The sequence below is a fragment of the Dromaius novaehollandiae genome, chromosome 3, assembly GCF_036370855.1.
Source record: "Dromaius novaehollandiae isolate bDroNov1 chromosome 3, bDroNov1.hap1, whole genome shotgun sequence".
Lineage (NCBI taxonomy): Eukaryota > Metazoa > Chordata > Aves > Casuariiformes > Dromaiidae > Dromaius > Dromaius novaehollandiae.
Window position 1 is genome coordinate 38,725,101 of NC_088100.1, and position 22,383 is coordinate 38,747,483.

At 39.9% G+C, this 22,383-nt stretch overlaps 1 protein-coding gene across 1 annotated transcript in view; it reads right to left on the reverse strand.

The window, feature by feature from the left end:
• ME1 (malic enzyme 1) overlaps positions 1-22,383 on the reverse strand; it is a 202,918-nt gene that overhangs the window by 135,443 nt on the left and 45,092 nt on the right. Inside the window, exons 2-3 of the mRNA XM_026121035.2 lie at positions 13,409-13,542; positions 3,874-4,023 (exon numbers count right to left, since the gene is read on the reverse strand). Coding sequence (XP_025976820.1) covers positions 3,874-4,023; positions 13,409-13,542 — 284 coding nt within the window. The remainder of the gene's footprint in view (positions 1-3,873; positions 4,024-13,408; positions 13,543-22,383) is intronic.

Below are 22,383 nucleotides of genomic sequence, written 5' to 3' on the forward strand. Positions count from 1 at the left end.
CTTTGCTCACCTGGAGAAGGCTCAGGGGACCTGACTGCTGGCTACAGTAATGGACACAGGTTAGGACATGGGACATGGGAAATCCCAACCAGACATTAAGAAATCTTTTCTCCCCCCGCCTCCCCCCATGAAGGTGATTAAATACTGGAACAGATTGCCTAGAGAGCTTGTGAACTCTCTATCCTTGAAGGTGTTCAAGACTGAACTGGACACAGCTGTGAGCAACCTTCTCCAATTCGACTGTTTAGAGCAGAGAGTTGGACTAGGTGATGTCTGGAAGTCCCTTCCAACCTCAGTCATGATTCTACTTCTACCCCCTTAAAATAGCTTCTCATGCCATATACGGCCACTGCATCTGTAAAAGGCCCTGCCATACAGATATTCCAGAATAGGGAGGACATCTTTTTGTATTATTTTTACAACTTTGCATAAATATTTTTAAAAAGAAGTAACTCATCATTCCTTAGGCAAAAGAGTTGAATATATCTCAGCTCTCAAACTGAGACTGTGTTTCTGCAAAGTAGCACTAGTTCAGCCCACAAAAGGTGCTGTTCATGAGGGACACCAATATATAATGCCTAATACTAAATTAGTCACACTCTTGAATATAATTTCAAACCATCTGAAACTGATGACTATGCATACTTGCTTTTGGAATAATTTATAAAAGGTTTTTATAAGAAAACCCAGATCTGTGTTGCTCACAGAACACAGTGGAAGTTCACAAACTTTTTTAGTAGTAATGAATCTATCAAAGGTAATAATCTTTACAATCCTTTCAATCCTTTTCTTTTTTTTGTGATCTCTAATGAGTACTGCAGTCACCTAAGTGGTTTGGGAAGATAAGAGACAGCAGGTAGTGAGACAACTTGCAAGTAATAGTAGAGAATTTTCAGGAGAGTAATAGACATCCAACTTGGCAGATGATTTTTTAGTTTAAGAAAAAAACATGTTTATGAGATCCTTATTAGGCAGAAGAATATTGTAGATGATATTCAGACATCTTTACTTACATAAGTCATGAAAATATTTATTTGAAAGCAGTGAAAAAATCCAGCAGGACTAGAACTAAAATAGACTTTTATAAATATCTCACACACATCTTAAGTCAGTCACATATGTAAAGCACACATGTAGCCAGGGAAGCAACAGACAGCTGAATATAGCCAAAGCCGATTTCAGTAAATCTCAGTAAATACAGTAACTGAATATCAAAGACACTTCAGTTAAAACATTATTTAATATTGTTTACAACATCATTCATACATTAGTAACTCCACTGCAATGGGGAAAAAAAATTGTGTCAAATACCAAATAATGGAATGTCTTGTAAAGTTATGTATTTTTTAAGTTAAAAGATAAGTGAGACAATTTGCCTTTAATTTGCTTATTTTCACTATGGAAATGAACACTTTTTGGAGGAAAAAAATCAGACTACATTCTAATATTGGTAAATACAGTCATACTTTTAACAACATACAAGTGTCAGGACTCTTATAGAGCACTTGTTTCCTTCTCCTTCCTTGTATCATCACTATCAGTGTTTAGAATAACTAAATATACCATCAGAATGGAAGCTCATTATCTGTGTGCCAGCCTAGTAAGTTTTAAGTAGAACAGAAGAAAATCCACAGGAACACAGAAACTTCGTAAAATGTTACATATAATATCGTATGTAATATAAACTGTTATGTTTATTATTGCAGTCATTTGCTGAGTTGGGAAGATTCCGCTTGCTATTCCGAAGACTACACAATACATGTATTATTCCTACTGTGCATGGCCTTTGAAAATGACTTTGAAAGTTTTTTATGTCATACTTGAAATTAAAGGGAAAATAAGAAATAAACGTGCTGTGACATACGTAAGCTATGCAGACAAACCCACAAAGTGTTACAATCTTAGTCAATTCTCCTTGCAAGTCAGGCTAGAGAGTAGCCTAGTTGCATAGCGGAGAACTTGAAGTGCTTTTATCCTAGTATATTTTTGTTAACTATATGTCTTTAGTATAATTTGCTTAAACTAAACTAGATACAACCATAAATTTATTAGTGACAGAGTGATCTGAAGTAGGAATTTAGTATTAATATCAAAAGAAGTAAGATATAGGCAATCTTTCTAAGTACTCTGCAGCCAAAAATTGTACCAAAAGGAAAAAAAAAAAACAGCAAAAGAGTTTAAATATATTCCCCTTCTCCTCCCCCCAAAATCAGTTCTTTTTCTGTGCCTTAAATGTGCTTATTATCAGACTGAAGAATGGAGTTCAAGAGTTTGGAAATCTCTGAAGGGGCTGATGGGCTGTTTCCATTGATGTTGCAATCTGTGTCTCACCAGTTTTCAGACTGATGCTCAGCTGAATTGTCCTTTTTTTTTTCCTGCATAAACTGTCAACAAGTCTGGACAGAAATTGAAAAATACAGTATTTGTCTCCATGATCTAACATGGGCAAGGGTGCTTCTCATGCAATAACCTATATAGCAATGGATACTAAAACAAAGGCCAATGAGGTCAGCTTAACTCCAGAAAGGAATCAAAGACTTAATTTACAGACACATCTAGCACTTCCTTGGAGACTCATAAAATCACCATGGTGATAATACTGATGGGAAAAAAGGAAATCACTTCTCTAGCTAGGGGAGGCACCTAAAAGCTACCAATTGTTAAACAGGTTTAAGTATGCATTCTTGAGGTCTTTTTGAACTTGAATAATGAATATAGCAGTGGGAATTGTTGTTTTCTGTACTAGGCCAGAAGGCCTTGACTCATCCTGGTCACAAGGCCAAAATGATTTTTACATTAACAACAACAAATCCTTGAATCCATAAGTCTTCTCCCCCAGATGCCTCCTGCTGAAGAAACTGTGAGCAGTCATTTGTTCCTTTCAATCTTGCAAGCTTCTTATTTTTGATCAATGCCTTGAATGTAAAAAACCATTTCTGTTAACAGAGCTATGCACATACAGCTCATTTATCTCTTCCTTTGCCAGAAAACAGTACTGAATGCTCCCAAGTATTGTTCTACTTTGCTTTTGGAGCGAAAACGCAGCATCCTTCACCCTCTCCAAACCTCAGAAACTGTTTCTGACTGAAGCAAAAATATTCTCTTCGCTATACAGACTGCCAATTCCCACCCCCAAAGTCTGAGTGCCTTCACTGGTATACACAAGATTCTCAAATAGCAACCACTATAAATCTCAAACTCTGTGGGTTGATGTTGAAGAAGCAGCAGACAGAAGTTACATGTATCCCTCTTTCATACCACTTCCTCATCACTCTATAAATACAGATACTGTATACAGAATAAATGCACTCCAGTAGCCTATGAAATAACATTATTAAGCAGTGAGACAAGTGCTCCTATGATTGCTTATTTTTAAGATGTCTGTACATACATATCTAATATATATGTAACATTTAGCTTAATGTTGCAACTGTTATATGATTTTGCTATACAATAGTCACAGAATATTATGTTCATGTATGTGCTATACGTGTGTGTGTATGTGTGTATATATATACACATACATATAATACCTCTAAAATGAAAATGTATACAGGTAAAAGTCAATACTCTTTAGGTTGCTAAGATAAATTTACATTAAGGATCCATCCTTCTGTGGTCCTACAACCTGCAGCTAGGATTCTAAGAAAGTCAAATTCAGTTAATGAGATTATAAATTTATCCATGTCTGAATATAACTAAAACAACCATTTACCTTCTTAATGCAACACAAATTACTGTTTAATGCAGGCTGCAAGTGTAGTTTCAATTATCTCAATTATTCCAGTTTTGGCTTACATTCAACTATGTTAGAAACCCCCCTGCAGAAATCTGCCAAGAGGAAAAAAGATACAATTACTTTTACTTACATACCTTGGCCTCCGAAACGCTAAACCATATTGTTGGCAAGCCAGTCCCACAGTGGGAGTATATACAATAGGCATGAACCTTTCAATGTCAGAAGTCAGCACTTTATAGAAAAGCTTTTCATTTCGATCCTGAAGACTCATTAGTAGAATATATCTGTAAAGAATTAAATATAATTAGACAGGCATCAAGTGAACATATAAAGTCAATTTGAAAATAAAAAGATGTTTAAATAATTAATTAAAGTTAACTTAGTTTAAGAACAGCCTCTTTCTTGTCTAGAATATTTAAATTCCTCCACATCTTAACAAGCACAAATGTTTCAGACATAAAGGATAACAAACTGGCCGAGACAGACAGAAGTTGAAACCATCACAAAGCTGACACACTCTACACGCGCAGGAAGCTGATCTCTCTCAGGTATAAAACACTATGCTGCAATGGAATGATATTTGGTCTGTCAGAACCTAAGCCATACATACCAATTGTTCCATCTGAAATGGTATGGTTATTAAATTAAAATTAAACAAATGTACTCTCTTGCCCAAAAAACCCAAACTAGAAATGTCAGCTTTTTCTACTCTTGCCTCAATAGAAACTTCTCCCAAAGCCAGACAAACACTACTTTAGGACTAAGGTTTCAAATACAAGGCGCACACATGTGCCTTTCGACTCTGAAGTCTGTGTTTTTAATGCAATCTGCAATACTTTATCTGTTAACAGAAAACAATACTGGATAGCATTTGAGTAAGTTTCCTGTTTATTTAAAAATAAAAACAATGCAAAAAAAAATAAGAAAAATGAGAGTGGAGAAAGTTCTTGCTTCGTTTGAGCTACTTTTGTATATCATCACTCTAATTTTGAATAAATACTCTACTGCTCCAAATCCCAACCAGGAAGCTGAAGAGTAATTTCAATGCTGAGGATGACATCCTCAAATAATACAAGTCTACAAATCTAATGACTCCAAGCTATACTAGTTTATACCAGCTAGGAATCTGGTCACTGTCTTCTCTTGAGCATTTAATATTTTGGAATTTGATAAACCTAAACCTCATCTAGTAAGGTCAGTATTACAATTTTCAATGGATTGCCTATTCAAAAAGTTTTCAGTGTTCACCATTTTATTACACAAGCATTCAGAAAATTTACAGGACACATTCATCCCCCAAACCAGGAGGTTTGTGTGTTTAAATATTATTCATGTGAATTTTCCTTCAGCACACTGAAGCATCACATGCTAATGATACTAGTACATCTTTCCCCTCACACACAAAGTGCAAGTGAGAAAGATTCACATGAGAAAGACTATATGCATCTATATATAAGCTATATATCTTTTTGATACTTTTGAAATAATCTTTTGCACAATTTCCCCCACCTTATTTCCTTTGAAAGGAGATGAAAGTAATGGAAATTAGAAAGTTACTTTAATAGCACACTTCAGGTTTCACTGTTAGAACTGAAGGCCAATATGTTTTTAAATTATCGTTAAAGTAGCCCTCAGGTAAAAATGCTAATTAATATTTTAAAATACTAATTAATATTTTATCAAGACAAAAATACAGTAAGGTAACTATCTAACAAAGAAAAGTTTAGCAAACCTGCATTGGTTTTGTTAAAGCTTAGCTTTATATTGTCTATTCTTGTCTGTTCTTTGCTAATCAGCTATATAAACATGTAACAAGCACTGTAAGAAAGGGCAGTACAGCAAGTTTGGCAACTGGTTACTGTAATGGGGAATCAGAAGTGAGAGGCAGAGCAGCGTTCCTCCCCTTGCATTACTAAGTGTAACTTAGATCCTAAACAGAGAAAGATTTTGAAACCAGGGCTGAACAAGCACTCTAAATAGCATCATTAGACATCCTGAATCACCTCCCATCACGTACATAACTTTTGTATGTGCTCCAAGGTTAAATTATATCCTGTACTTTTTGTTCTCAATTACAAATATATTTTCTAAATTCTTCTTTCATATTATTATATTTCCCTACTATCCTTTAATTTCCTCAGTATTTTATCACAATATAGCATGTCTTTCAATGTTCTTTGTTCTCGGAGACTGAGAAAATTATCCCAACATTTACCTTGAAATACGAGCTCATTCCGATATAATTGTGAATACATTTGGAGACATACATTTTGTTTCCAGAGTATCCTGGAAATGACTGTAGAGAATATCATGCATATTCTGGTCTGCTGTCTTAGAGACTGCAGCCATTTATGCAAGCCAGATGACTGACTATATTTCCAAACAGTTTTTTTAATTTTAGGACTTTTAATTTAAAATGTGATGCTGCTATTAAAACCTTTAAAATACTTTTTTGTCATCCTGTCTTACCACTCAAAGCAATGCTGGTTTTTAAATGCGGCACAGCAATCTTTTACAGCAGGCAGGAATTAAAAGTTTAACGAAAGGCTTCTTCAAGGCTCCAACTCCAAAAACTACTTGCCAGAACTCTCTGTTTTGCTTTTACTATCTTGTAGCACAAAGTTAGGCATTTATTTTCTTACTTATATTTACAATGCCGCTTCTATACTCAAGATATGCTAAAGCAATTACAAAGAAAATAACAGCATAATACCTGTAATCATATCTTCAAATATTATGCACTTGACCATATCCAAATCAGCATAAGAAATGTAATTATAAGGTGAAAAATATTTCTTGAGAAACTTAATTTTGATCAGAAGGTTAATTTTCAGTGACAGATATAAAGTTTTTTTTTTTTTTTTTTTGGCACAGTGTCTCATTCAAAGCTTGGCTAGAATCAGCTTTCTCAAAAATTTTCTTAAGAGGAAAACCAAAAACACTTCTTCCTCAACATGGAGTTGGTTATAATGCACTAGACAACAACTATGCGTCCTTTAGCAACATCCTAGTGATCTACAGAACTGAAATCATGAAGTAGTTTTCAGCATTGCATTTTAAAAAAGACCTATTTCAAACATAGTAGTCCATGAAATCTTTTACTGAAGCCCTCATCTAATTGAAAACATAGTGAAAACAAGCAATAAAACAGTGAGAACAATCATTTGTGCTATAAAAAGGGAGAAAACTATTTTCTGTCCTCAGACAAGGAGTCTTGAATGAAGATCTCAGGGAAAAGGCTCAGAAGAGGAAAACCAAGAACTGGCAAGGGAGACAGTGGGGACTGCCAAGCATTCAAATGTCCGTATGTCACTTCTCTGCCTTGCATTTAGTTCACCTAAAAATTTTTAATGCTAGTCTGCTATTATAAAGGGAACTGATTACAGTAGCAATAAAAGCATATAAACTAAGTGTCATCTAAAACCCCAAAGAAAACTGATGTGGCTATCAGAAATTTACTGATAATTTCTTGGGGTGACTGGTCCTTACTACCATTGACGTGTATTTCACAAGGCAAAACAGAAAGATTAAAAAAAACAAAGTTGTCAGAGGCAAATAAAGTAAACTGGGAGGACACATTATTATTTTTCACTTGTATAAGACAAGTACCTCCATGAGCTTGAATCAGCAGCGTCTATATAGAAGTATGCTACTTAACACAGAGAACTTAAAAAAAGAAAAGAACATTCTCAGGAAAAGTGATCTGATGGCACTGCTCTTAATGTTCACATATCCAGTAAAACATTTTTACCAACATGACTCTTTGGAGGAAGAAAAACCCAAATAAAAGGTATGTCTGTGTCAGGCACAAATATTTCAGTGTCAATACAGAGGAAAAATAAAGACAATTAGGAACATAAGGGGAAAAAGAGATCAAATTACTTGCAGAATTCACTGCAGACTTTCCAAATTAAGTTAGAAGAGTAGAATTATTTTCTGTTATTGGCTTCCTTCTTTTTGCCAAGCATATCAGGCAATATATTTGCTGCCATATCACATTTGTTTTGTATATGAACTCTTGGCATTTTAGAGCATAGCAATTCCATGCTCCAAGTCAGCAAAGGAGTTTCAGCCATGCCAAAACACGTAATGCCATAGTACTGATAGCTTTGTTTTATGAATTTGCACACACCTTCTTTCCAATCAAAACCAGGGCCACAATTCTGTCAGTTTAAGATGCTGTCTTACACAGCATCAATGTTTCATCAGACACAACCCTTCTATCTAAGGCACTTCAACAGCTTCCACCTCTGCAACATCCAAATGCTTGTACTTAATCTTTTGCAAAGTATTTTGACATAAAATTATGGAGGAAAACAACTCATGGAAATGACACCAGACTCAGGTTTCCATTTGGTTTTGTCCTCTTCCATCCACACCTGCCAAACACACAAACACACACCCACTATCAAATCAAAGCACCAAGAAGAAAATAGAGCTTCCCTTTATTTCTTTCCAATCATTGCTCCTATGGGAGGGAAGGCTATGCCAGAGGCATACTGGAAGAAATTTTTTATTTCTAGAATTAGTGTATTTACATACACCAGAAGGCAATAACAGCATGCTTTTACACGATTGTCCTTGAGCACATTGTTGTACAGCACACAATGAAGTTTTCTTCAAGTTCCAATTAAAATAGTGAATGTCTTCTGACCTTCTCCATCAGTAAGAGCACTCAAGGAGTAACCGAGGCAGGATCAGAGTCACTATTCCCTTTAAAATGTTTTGATAAGAATATAGAAGGCCAGAGTTTGCATACTGCCTTGAAGGACAATATTTTTTAATTCAAAAAATAGTTCTGAGCTCACACACATATAATGCACATATTCTTAGTGCAGGATCTCTACTGACATACTCCAATAAAATTTTCAGACACTTATAAACACAGCTGCAAATCCCATTTTGCACAAGTATTTGTGCACTCAATTCACAAAAGCATTTTTATCTCTGAAAATTGGCTCAAGATGTTGCAGCTGCTAATCTTTGAAGGAAGTATCTTCTGCAGGCAAATGCAAACAAGTTTTTGAATCAGTGGTCTTAAATGTACACCTACACATGTAACAAACAAATTTATTTTGCTAAAAGCTGAGGAAAACAGCACAGCAATATAATGCCCCACTAATATAAGAGGAAAATAATTTTTTGTTAAATGAAGCATAGCATGATGACATGAACACTCAACTTAGACCTGCTGGGCATTCACACAGAATACAAATATGATTTCTCAATGGAACAATTTAATTGTTGTGGGACTTGTAGATTTATATAATTTTATGCACTTAAGGACCAACTTGTTTAAGTTTACACAAATTTACATTGATCCAAGATTACCCTTGCATGCTTAATTATCAACTCTGATAGATGTGCGTTATAAAATCATAGAATAGCTGAAGTTGGAAGGCACCTCTGGAGAACATTTAATACAATACCCTGCTCGAAGTTAACTACAGCAGGCTGCCCAGCACCGTGTCCAGTCGGGTTTTGAATATCTCCAGGGATGGAGACTCCACAACGTCTTTGAGCAACCTGTTCCAGAGCTCACTCAACGTCACAGTAAAGAGGTGTTTCCTGATGTTTAAATGGAATTTCCTGCTTTTCAGTCTATGCCTACAGCCTCTTGTCCCGTCACTGGGCACCACTGAGAAGAGTCTGGCCCCATCTTCTTTAACCACCCATCAGGTGTATTCATACACACTGATCAGATTCCCCCTCAGTCTTCCCTTCTCCAGGCTAAACAGCCCCAGCCCTCTCAGCCTCTCCTCATATGAGAGATGCTCCAGTTTCTTATCATCCTCATGGCCCTTTGCTGGACTTGCTCCAGTAGGTCCATGTCTCTCTCGTACTGGGGAACACAGACCTAGACCCAGCATCCAGGTATGGCCTCACCAGTGCTGAGTAGAGGGGAAGGATCACCTTCCTCCACCTGCTGGCAATGCTGTCCCTCATGCAGCCCAGTATGCTGTTGTCTTTGCACGAGGGTGCATTGCTGGCCCATGCTCAACTTGTTGTTCACCAGGACGCCGTAGGCCTTTTCTGCAAAGCTGCTCTCCAGCCAGTCAGCACCTAGCAAGTGCTGGCATGTGGGGTTATTCCTCCTCAGGGGCCAGACTTGGCAGAACTTCATCAGGTTCCTCTATGGCAAGTTCTCCAGCCTGTCAAGATCCCTCTGCTTGGCAGCACAGCCCTCTGGTGCATCAGCCACTCCTCCCAGTTTTATATCATCTGTGAACTTGCTGAAAGTGTACCGTGTGCCATCATCCGAGTCATTAAAGAAGATACTAAACAGTACTGGCCCCAGTATTGACCCTTTGGTACACCACTAGTCACTGGCCTCCAGCTGAACTGCAAGCTGCTGATCACCAACCCTTTGAGCCCAGCAGTTCTGCCAGTATTCAGTCCACCTCACTGTCACTGTTTACATACAAAAATGTTTAACATAAATATCTATTTTAGAGCCATCTTTCAGTAGGAAGTGCTGAGATGACATCTAAATGTTAAACATTGTTATTTCAGAATTGCCCACTTGTGAAAATTTATCGTGAAAATTTTGGTCTATAAAGTCAGAGCCCTCCCAGTGATACAAATTCCTGCTTTCACAGAGTCCCAAAGCACATAGCTGTAGTCCCATTCCTTAACTTTCTATCCAATCCTACTGCCTTGATCTCAACAACAGCTGAATTCCAACTTATCTCTAACACCTTTTCATCACAGCCTCCTTAACTCAAAAGCATTTTGCAGCTTCTGCAGCTCTGTTTTCTTAAACTCTTTCCTTGTGTACTCCCCTCTGCACCTCCACTACCCAGGGAAATGATGGATCAACCCTTCTCTCTGTGCCTAACGTTATTGCCTACATCCACTCCCTCCCAGGGTTCTTCCCATCCCATACAGTTACACTGTCTGTAACCATTTTTCCTCCTTTCTCATCCTACTTTTCATCCCAGTTACCACTAGCTGCTAAGTAACCCACAGTTCACACCAGCAGCAAGATGCCTCTATTCCTTCTAAATCCAGACCCGACAGTGGGACTCTTCTACACTAACTCCTGAATACCACTGTGTGTATTGCTGCAGGCAGTGAAAACCTAACCTAAACCAGGCCCAGGTCCAGGCATAGCCATTCAATGATCTGTACTATTACATGATTTTGACCCAGGCTAACTACCACTCACCCAGGCCATGCCTGGGCACAGTTCATGATCACAGGCCAAAGAACGACTCCAGCTGGCAATTTATGTGACCACCCAGTTGTGGGAGAGAAAGGTGGAAGAGAGGAGGTGGGACACAGGGCTGAGAGATACGTAGACTAAGCCATGCTGAGCCAAACCATGTAACACCCACTGGCTTCAAAGTCAGGTAACAGCTCCCAACCCCAACTGTCTACCAGCACAAATGCAGCCACACAGTTTCTTCAGTCTGTACAGGGAATAGGGAAAAAGAATCAGATAAAAATACCTGGACCAAAAATCATGTTTGAGAAAACACTACTGCCACATGCCGCAGAGTAAAACTAGATAATAAATACAGCTTTTCAATTTTGGGGAGGATATTAACTAGTAAATTCTTTTGTAAGATATTTTGACTAGTGATCAGATTAGCAAGAAAAAAATAACTTTTAAGACAGTTGTAAGTTATTTCTATGAACTAAAGACTGACTAGTTTTCTCAGCTGAAGTATTTTATTAAAATCCTATGAACAGCAACAAATTTGTACTTCAAACCTACACAGTACAATACACTCTTTATACTAAAAACATAGCTTATTTGGAAGCTACAATCCTCCATCCACATGTGATGTAATCTTGTAAGGTTTGTCCTTTTCTTTTCAGAATGGCTGATGACAGGAATAGGAAAAAAATTTTTCTTACCTAACTAATTCTTTGGAAAATAGAAACTGCAAAACAAGACTCATAGGTGGGAAATAATGAAAATGAATTTTTGTTTAATTCATTATATACAGACAGTAAATTTAACAGAGTAAGAGACAGATATGGAAAACTTTTTTCTGAGACAAATGGCTTCTGAAAACCCTTTTTATTTGTATTTATTTGTAAATATATCTATATATGTATTTATTTGTATCTGTGTACTACTTACATATATTGTATGTGGATTAAGTATACTTTTCAAAAACTGTTTCTTCCTTCCCTCACCCCCAAGATGGATAGATCTTTGTCTTCTATCTATTAACACAATAAAGCAAGTTGTCTGCAAAGTATTCAAACAATACTGACAATTGGTTCTTTTTATTTAATGATGCCCATTTCAGTTCGGTATACCTCATTTTCCTATGGTTTAAATGGCATAGCATTCAAACTTCTAGTACTCTGTCATTTAAAAGTGATAGAATTTTTTTCTTTTCCTGCAGAAATTTTCCATTTTGGCAGAGTTATTTAAATACCCAAAATTTTTGGCTGAAGAGCAAAGAATTAAGATTTGGGAATACTGTTACTCTCCTCTTAAATTCCACATACGTATACCAGTAACTTTCAATCTCTGTTGCCTTGAGAAGCACGAGTGCTCTTCTCCTGTGACCGAGCTAGGTGCAACAGTTCTTTGCTAGTTAAGATGCAAGAGAAAGAAATAGGACAACAGTACAAAAGGCTTTTTTTTTCATTTTGCTTTGAACATACAGAGGAATAGAAAATACAGCAATTCAAGTAGAAACAAACAATTTATACAGTCTTAAAGTCTTAAATGTGTTGTCCTGTGAAACAATGATCTGTCATCATGAATGAACTACTTCAAGACAGAGCTAAAGAGGGGATGGGGACAGAAGGATAGAGAATGTTTTCTACTAAGTAAATTGTCAAAACAGGTGGCTTGCTGAAAGTTTATGTCTTGCAATATGCAGGAAGTCAGACTAAAACATTCTAGCCTTAAAAGTTACTCCTCTGTGATAACTGATACTGATCTCTAAAAGGAGGATTGTTCATCTAGAAAAGGTACTCCAGGAAATGAGCTCTCTGCTTACACTGAAGGCTATGTTTGCAGTATTCTACCTCCATAAAAAAAAAAAAAAAATACAGAAACGTAAATAAAAAAAACCTGGCATCATCAGACAGATATCTAAAAGCCATTTATAATACAGGAATATATATGTAACAAGACAGCACACAACAGAGTTAAAACAAGACAATGGGAACAAACCTAAAGGAACACTCTTTTGTTCTGTGGCTTACCTAACACTTAGAAATAGAACCATGCTACAGGATAGCAAAGTACATATGAGTATCTTTAAAAATTAAAAGCCTCTTTAAACTTATTTCCTTTAAAAAATCTGTATTACATTTATAATGTTTCATTATTTTATACATTTCTTATAATTTATGTATTTTTATGTATCTATATATATATGACATTGATCTGTTAGTTTCACATCAGTTTGATTCCACTGAGCCTTCTACCATTTAGTCATTGAAAAAAAACAATCATGTGAACAGCACTAGAATATTACAATTTAAAATTAAGAGTTGAAATTTGGAAGAAAGCATTCTAGAAAAACCAAGAACCAAGACGTATATTATATATTTAGCTTAACGTTTCCCAGTCTTCAACTACCACAGCTCAATAAAAAAAATGAAAATCTCATTTGAGCTACCACCAAGGGGCAGGGGGGAAAGAAGTGACTCACAATTTGGTAAGTAGGATAAATTTTCATAGCAGTACTTTACCTGTCTAGGTCAGATGTCAGCCTTTCAAAATTCTGAAGAAGGCTGAAAACCTGGACATCTTGACTGAGAATGCAAGGTGGCAATAACCCGTGGATATTCAACTGTTGCCTCTCCTCCAAGGTAAAAGCCATGCCCTGCAAAAAAAGTAATGGTATTACTTTTAAGAACATTCTGCAGCAAAAAAAAGCACAGGTAAAACCAGTATTAAAAAATTATTAATATTAAACAAAATTAACAATTATGCAATGGTTTTGCGAAAAGATTTTATTAAATTACACAAGAACTGTATCCATCCCAGCACTGAATGAGTTAAGATCTTCCAACGCTGCAATACGATTCCCTGCAAAGTTAACGAAGATACAACTGAAGAGGACAGCAGCAGCCTGTGGGCTCTGAAAGAGCAGTGAATATTCTACAGGTTTCAAACACCCATTTGCTTGGCTGTCTTCTAAACACAAAGCACTGAAAATGTTCATTTAGGTCGTAAACATTATGCTTTGACTATTTGGAAGTACTTTGAGATCTCAAAGTTATCTCAGTTCTTGGTTATCTCAGTTTTTCACATGAATTTTAATGAAACACATTGGTGCAGTAAGGTCAGCTCTAGCTTTTTACAAAGGGCCTAATCCAGCACCTAGTGAAGTCAATCAACAGAAACATGGCCATAGTGAGTTCAAGGCAAACTCAGGTTCAGGTTTACTTTGTTTTGCAAATTCACCTTTAGTTATGCTAAGAAAAATCTTTCTACAGACTCACTGGATTTCTTTTTAGCATCCAGAAAAGATGTTTAAGAGTATTTAGCACATTCTGTGGATGGTCATAAAACACTTAACTGAACACTGTTAATTTAACTCGCTGACCAGTACGGATGGTAAAATAGCTGTTTTTTTTAATGAGGTCTGTCCATCCGAAGCATCTTCAGTAATTCTTCAAGCTATCATAGAAAACTGTGTGCTTTTCCAGTAAAAACATTATCATGTGTTTAGTACTTCTGAAACTCATATCAATCATTCTAACTGCTGAGGTTTTACTTTGCTATAATAACTATGGCCAGTCAGGACTGACAGATGAAATCACATCTCTGATAGTTTTAGGGTATAAAAAGGAATGTCAGAAGAGTTTCTTCCACACATGACCTACCAAATTTACACATTTGGTTTAAACTATAACCACTAGTTGGCAACTCCACAGACTTAATATTATGTTTACATTCTAGAATCAGTATTGACAATTCTGCAAGCAGCTTGGGATCTCTGTTAGGTTAACACCAAAAATGTCTATAATGTAGTATCTTTGTAACATGTTTATCACAAATATTCAAAAGTTAATGTACCACAGGTTAAACAGCATTTATTACTTTTACACATGCACACATCACTGCTGCTTGAAAAAAAATACAACCCCACCACACTATCTGCAATAAAATACCATTAACAAAGTTGGCACCCTTAACTGAAATGATGACCAAAGGAAAAGGAAAAGAAAAATATCATGAAAAACTGTTTACCGAACCCCCCAAAAATCTCAGTCTATTGAACACACTCCTTGCATACAAACAAATGGAGTGAAAACAAGCTTCATAAGGGTCAGTGATTGTTTTGCTATAGTTCTCCATGTATACAGCATTTTCAGAGGTGTACACAAACCCTCTTTTTTCTTGACCTTGCACGGATTTTCAGCGACCCTGAATGTCATGAACGTCTCGAACTCCCATTATACTTTGAAAGACTATGAAGCAAAAGTCAACGCTCCTCAGCAGTTTATTCAAAGCTGACTCCTCGATCTCCAATAGACCTTTTTTGGCTAAAACCAAACAAGTAAAAGCTGTGTGCAAGTGCACGCACGCACGCGCACACACACAATTCAGCACCAATTCCAAATGACTGGAATTTAGAGAGCTGCATACACAAGCAGATCTAACAGCACTGGCAATAAAGTGGCAATACAGTTACTCCCTTCAACTCCCTTTCTCCCATTTCTATTAGTCAAATTTTCTGAAATAACATTTTTTAAAAGTCTGTGTTTTCCTTCCCTTTAGGAATAAGATACGGACTTTAATTATTACTACAGGATTTGCCCTTTTACTGGAAACTATGCATTTTTTGAAAAGAGACACATGAAAGTTAATACATTTTGCCAAGCACCTTTTTTAGAAATAAATTTGTCTTGGAGTAGTGTCGCGGCCCGAAAGGAGTCGTTCAGGACGACCTCCCTCCCCTTGGGGCCAAACGACCAAGTTCGTGATGCCCTTGGACTGAATTAAGGTGAAACGACACCAGCCAACCAGTTTTAAGATTTATTAACACAAAGATAAGGCATGTGGTCAAATAGGATAATTCAATGGCGAATACTGCAACTAGCTAGACAAAAACAGATCTTACCAACATTCAACAAAAGAGAGGGGGAAAGAGAGAGAGAGAGAGAGAAAGATATCACCACCCGTGGATCCAGCGGCGTCCTGTTGGTCCTCTTCCTTTGGGAGTCTCGGCAGTGGGGGGGGGCTCCCGTCTGGTGGTAGGTGGGTCCTCTTCACCCTGGGTGTAAGTTTTGGTGGTGCGCGTGCAGTAATTACAACTCGAGTTGGGTCCGACCCTAGGTTAGCTCGGAATGACACGCGTGCAGTGGTTACAGCTCGAGTTGGGTACCTCCAAAGAGGGACCCTGAACAAAGAGATCCCTGGGCAATTATAGCTTTTTCAAATTAAGTTTCCCACCCCCCCACGTGGTAGTTCAGACCAATAGTAATTTTTGAGTCTGGGGTCTCCTGCTCCTTATTGGATCTCATCGTTGTTCCTAGGCAGGCTGTTTCTTTTCTCCCTTATCTTTTCTGTTGCAGTTTCTGCAGACAGGTGTGTCTTCCTTCCTATAGGTGTGTCTTCCTTCCTCGGGTCCCACCATCATCTCTCAAGGTCTTGACAAAGAGGTGGTAACTCCAGCAATTAGCACTGTTTCAGCAGTGCACAGGAATGCAAATTGCTGGTAACTCCCTTATCATTCCCGCCTGCACCAGCTCTGGGGCCCTTTCTCACCAAACTAGGGAGTGCGGCCTAAGGCTTCAGCAAATTTAGCCACTCATGCCAAGCAAGTTTTATAGAAGTTGTGCTAAAAACAGATCCCAAAGTCTCTGCCCGACTGTGGTCTCGTTCAGTGCAGGCTCGGTGTGTTCCGGGTGGTCGCAGGGAGACCATCTCAGGGGTCGCAGCAGCCCAGTCCTGTTTCCGCCAGGGACAGATGGCTTGTTCGGGGTTATGGCCTGCCTGCACCCCATGCACCAAGAAATGTTTAAGGCAAAAAATTCATTCATCTGTCCGCCACACCACCCCGTGACTTAAACATTGATTGGTACGTCTCCTTCCTGAAGTCTTCATCCACAGTGGTGATATGAGATAGAGAGAGAGATATCAGAAAGAAGTATAGAAAGGGTAGAACAAGTCATGGGAAGAGTAAAAGGAACGATACAGGTTCAGGTAAAAGGTGCTTAACAGTGGTTACACAGAGGTGTTGCCCAATGCAAGCTCATGCTTTAACAATTTTAGCAACTTTTAACTTCACAGAACACACATCAAAATTGAGTTAACGAAGGTAAGTGATTGTTACAACAGGTATAACAGCTGGCAAATGCGGTATGGATGTCAATATGCAATTTCCTCCTTCAGGGTAAACTGGGAATGGGTTTAAATGATGGGTACTGTGGTTGGCTGTGGCCAATAGATGGCACGGATTTTCTTTATGCCGTCGGGTGAGGTGGTAGGAACAAATTGCATGTCGGATTAATTGAACAAAGCAAGGAATTGTACAAGGTAAAAACATTAAAGCGGCAACTGCACCTAACAAATACAATATTAACTGTTTCACCCACGGTGCCCCCGGTAACCAGGACCACAAATTGCCACTCCAGCCGTTCCAGGTTTGGACGGGGACATGGGCTATTTTTCTGATATCTTTGGTTAACTGGAGAACTACCTCCCCTACATCATCTATTTCTAAACAACAGTTGGAAATATTTAATTTCCCACACACCTCTCCCTCTTCAGCTAACAGATAGTCTAAAACCATGCGGTGCTGAAGGATTGCCGTGCGCATCTGTTGGGACTGCAGAGTTAAAAGATCTTTTGCATCAGCGGTTTTGTTGGTAATAATTTCTAGAGCCACTTTTAGGTTGTAAATTGGTTCTCTTGCCCCCGATATTAGTTCATTAGGATTCCAGGTTGCAGGCCCGTAATGTTGAACTATTCGTTCAGGAGGCCACTCATTATTTCCCCATTTTTGCATCTCACCCAAATCTACCTTAATGGATCGCGTCTTACGGGCAACCCTTCTGTCTCCGAGGTTATCATATACTTTTATGCCTAACCAAGGTCTGCCTGTTTCTGGTAAAAGGAAAAACAAAGGTCTGATAATCCCTGTATAACAAATTCCCGACCACCCCGCGGGTAAAAATTTATATGCTGTGTGTCTGCAGATCCAATAATGCCCCTTCTTAGCTCCAATGCCCTGAGCAAATGGCCCGTTTATCCCTGGTGGGAATTGAAAGTAAGTTGTGTCTCTGTCGCCCAGAGGGCTGAAAAATGTGGTTGCCCCATCACCTATTTGGCCGGTATAATACCAAGCCCCAGAAGTGCCTTCCCATTTGCAGGTTTGCTTGTAAGGGGGATAATTGGGTCGTTGGAGAGTTAAAGTTTTGTTTTTGTTTGACCAGTATCCCTCAAGTCCCCGATGACACCCCGTTTCATTGAGCCACATCCATAGGTGGAGATTCCTGTTTTTGTCGAGCGGCTTATGAGTGAGTGTCCATCGACATTTACTTTCCCCCACTTCGATCCCTCCCTCCTGGGTACGAATTAAACAATATTGCTCCATGGCTGGAAACTGAATTGGCCAGGTCCCACTGTCGTCCCACATGTCGTCCACGGTTTCGCTGTAATTGCTTACGATCTGGTCTGGGGTGAGGGGTGTGGACGTCCACGGCCAGCTTGATAACCCTAGCGGTCCTCTGCACACCCAGCAGTGGCTTAAATTGAAAGTTTGGCTTACTGCTTTCACCAGCAACACGAACTCGTTGTTCTCGAAGAGATTAAATGAGTCGGGGGAAGGTAGAGGGAGTGGTCGTTCGTTGCCCTCGTGGATGCATCCTTGAATCAGGATGGTCCAGAGTAGTAGGTGCATCTTGGTCAGACCACCACCCTTGAAAACATAAATAAGAACAAACTCGCTCCTCGGGTCAGGAGGAGGGAATAATCCATTTTGTGTGAATCTTGTGGGTTTTCCCACTAGCATCTTTTGCTCTCCAAGTATATTTATTATTCTATTAACCTCCCAGCAGTTTTGCTCCCAAAAAGGAAGCCATTCCGGGCAGCCTTTGAACACCATATATGAGTCCAAGTAGATGTGTACAGGGGAGGTAGCCTGGCCTTTGCATTGGGATACGCTCCACACTGCAGCCAGCTCTCCCACCTGCGCACTGCCCTCTCCCTCTGTAATGATCTGCTCCTTAGTCCCCACTTGCAGCGCCACAGCCTGGTATCTCCAGGTTTTCCCTTTCTGCTTTGAGGAAGCATTTAGGATCTGATTGGAAAATGGGGGAGCTACTAGAATTACAGAGGGGAGTTGGGGGGTTTCTTTATTCAAGTCTGCCTCATCTTGTATATTTAAAACTTTAGCAGCTCCCTCTGTTACGGAGAAGACTTTGCAATAGTGCTGTATTTGTGTGTACCATTTTCGTACAGAGGCTCTCTGAGCCACCCCGTCAGGGGGCGGGGTCCCTGCCAGGACCGCTTTGGTCACCTTGAACGGACCTTGGAGAACTATGGGTTGCTTTCGAATAGTTCGTTCAGCCTCCCTTAGGGTGAGGCTGACTACAAACATCCCCTTCTCCCACGTAGTGTACTGTTTTTCAGCGTCATATAATGGTCTGGCAATAATTGAAAAATCAGGAATGTGCTTCCTCCAAAATACGAGCAGCCCTAGAGCATGTTGCAGGTCCTTTTTGGACTCCAGCATTTTAATTGAGTCTAATGAGGACAGGGTATCCGGGGGAATGCAGGTCATTCCCCCCCTCCACCAGATTCCCCAAAGTTTTACTTCACTGGTGGGAGTTTGGATCTTTTCAGACGGAATTGTCAGCCCTGTCTGCTCTAGGTGAGCAATAATGTTGCACTGTGTTCTCTCAACGTCCTCTACCTGGCTCCCTCCCATGAGCACGCCATCTATGTATTGATAAATTTTGACTCCCACCTGTATGGGGACAGTTTCGAGCTCTTGTGCTACCGTAGGGGGATGCTTGTACCCCTGAGGTAGTTGAGTGAACTTGTATTGCTGTCTCTCCCACGTGAAGGCAAAATGCTCTTGGTCCTCAGGCTGCAAAGGGACCATAAAAAACATGTATTTGACATCGATTGTTGCCATCACGGGGTGGGACTTCTCCTGGATAGTCGCTATTAATTCAGCAATATTTGGCACAGCAGCTGTCAGTGGGCCTGTATTGTTATTCAGATGCCGATAATCAATTGTCAATCTCCACTTTCTGTTTGGTTTACAGGCTGGCCACACAGGGGAGTTACAGGGTGAGTGAGTGGGAATAATTATCTCCTGTTCTCGTAATTCAGTTATTACAGGGGCAATTCCCTCCCTTGCTCCTAATGGCAGAGCATAGGGTTTGACATTGATTATTTTTGAAGGAGGAAGTGCGGGTGCTGACTGAAGTAGCCTCGTCGAGGCTACAGGGAGTCCAAACGTCCACTCTTTTCCTCCCAAGTCTACCCAGGTACGGCCTTTTAGTAGGTCAAGTCCCATAATATTTGTTGGCAAATCTCCTAGTATCATTGTGGTTTCAACTGGAGATTCATCACCTGGCAGCCAGCATTTAATTCGGGCTGTCAGTTGTGGTTTAGAATTACCAAAAACATCAGTGACCCAGATTGGTTTCTTATCGGCCACTATTCCATTGTTATCAGCAATATCCTTCCGAAGAGCTGATATCTGGGCCCCAGTGTCTACTAAGAAAGTAACTGGAGTTTTAAAGGGCCCTAGTGGGAAAGTTATCAACAAGTCTCCTCTGCTGTTTTCTGTGAGCCTCCTTAAGTGGACCCACTGGCCGTTCCCCGGCTCACTTAAAAGGGACAGCTTGGGGGGTTTTCCCGACTCCGGGCTTTTAAAATCAATCAGATCAATGTCCTGGGGTGCAGACGGGGTTACTACTCTAGGTTCTTGGGATAAGGGAGCAGGATCTTTGGGATTTGAGGAAGATGGGGTTCCCCTTATCCTGTCCCAACTTCTTACCAAACTTTCCAGGTTGGGAGTTGGTAACCTATCCATGACTTCTCTGGGAATTCCCTTTGAAATGCCTTCTGCCCACAATAATTGTCTCCTGCTACCCGACACCCGTACCGGTTTCCCAGGATGTGGGGGTCGCGGCGATTTATGTTGCCTCCCACCTTCCTCAACTCTTCTTATTTCTGCTTTATGCTTTGTTTCCCCCTGGCCAGTGAACCCCATACGCCTTCCGTAATTAATTAGTTCCTGTGCCACTTCCCCCCAAGTCATGTCAGGGGAGCCTCCCCTTCCCCTCGGTCGGAGAACTCGTAATCGGTCTTGCAGCTGAACAGCATATAGCTTTAAAGCATCAGGAAGTCCCCTGATCAGAGGATGTAACCTCTCGGGGTCTGCCACACACTGCATGGGGGAGGGCTGCTGCGGAAGCAGCAAACGGTCATGCATCAATTGGAGGCAAGCAGTTTTCTGCACGCTTTCCAAAATGTGGCCCGCTGTGGGTGTTTTAATAGAAAAAGGGTCTCCTCTTTCCATTGGGTCTAATCCTCCTGCCCAGTAGGCTACCCTCTGGGTCAAGGACCATGGTTCCCTATTATCATTTGTGGTTAGGAAGACTCCGGGTCCCCAATATCCTCTAGCCTCATCTTCGCTCAGCAGAATGCGATCCCCCCCAGTGAGGGAGACTCTCCACACATACTCAGTTTCAGTTTCCCGGGAGCCCCGGGAATATTTTTCCTGTATTTTAGCCAAGTCCTGAGGGGAATAGGGGATAATACGCGTGGTATGTTGTTGAATACCCCCTTGACCATTATCAATGGTTTCAGTTTTAATCAAGGGTCTCATTACTACGTTCCCATCTCCAGGATAAAAGAGGTTCCTGCTCTCTTCTAATTCTTTAATTGGATATATGGATTTTAGATCAGATGCCTGTTTTCCGTCTAGTTTTGCCAAATTCGAGAATCCCAGTTCACTATCATCAAACCCCCGCCTGTTTTCTTCCAGTTCAGACCGCAGGATTCTCTCTCGGTCTAATGAGTCCGATAAGATTGTTTGAAGTCGCTGAGTATGGTTGCGCTCAGCAGCGAGTTGACTTTGCAAGTTTCTCACCTGTTCTTGCAAAGACTCAATTGTCTCTTTGTCTCGACTCTGCGAGTTTCTTATCTGTTCTTGCAAGGACTCAATTGTCTCTTTATCACCTTGCCTCTCCCTCTGGGCAGCAATTAGTGCCGCCCCTAAAACAGCACAAACTGTTGCTTTTCCTTTCCCGGTTTGTAGTTTTCGTTCCTTTGCCAAAAGAGTGATCCTATCTGCCACCGCCTTTGAGTCATGCCAATTGTTTTGGGCCCAAGCCATGCCAGGAAGAGAGGGCAGGGCTTTATAGCCCTTCAATTTTTCAAAGAGAGGATTATCCTCCATTGTCGGATCCTCAAATCGATCCCGACAACAACTATCACACAACACAAAAGGAGACTACTCCAAATTATTCAGCCTACTGTGGGTTCACGTACCCAGTGTGGATCTTTACAACAAGATCCTCTGTTCTCCAAATTATTCAGCCTACTGTGGGTTCACGTACCCAGTGTGGATCTTTACAACAAGATCCTCTGTACTCCAAATTATTCAGCCTACTGTGGGTTCACGTACCCAGTGTGGATCTTTACAACAAGATCCTCTGTCCCCGCTCCTGGCAGGCACTTCCCAAGGAAG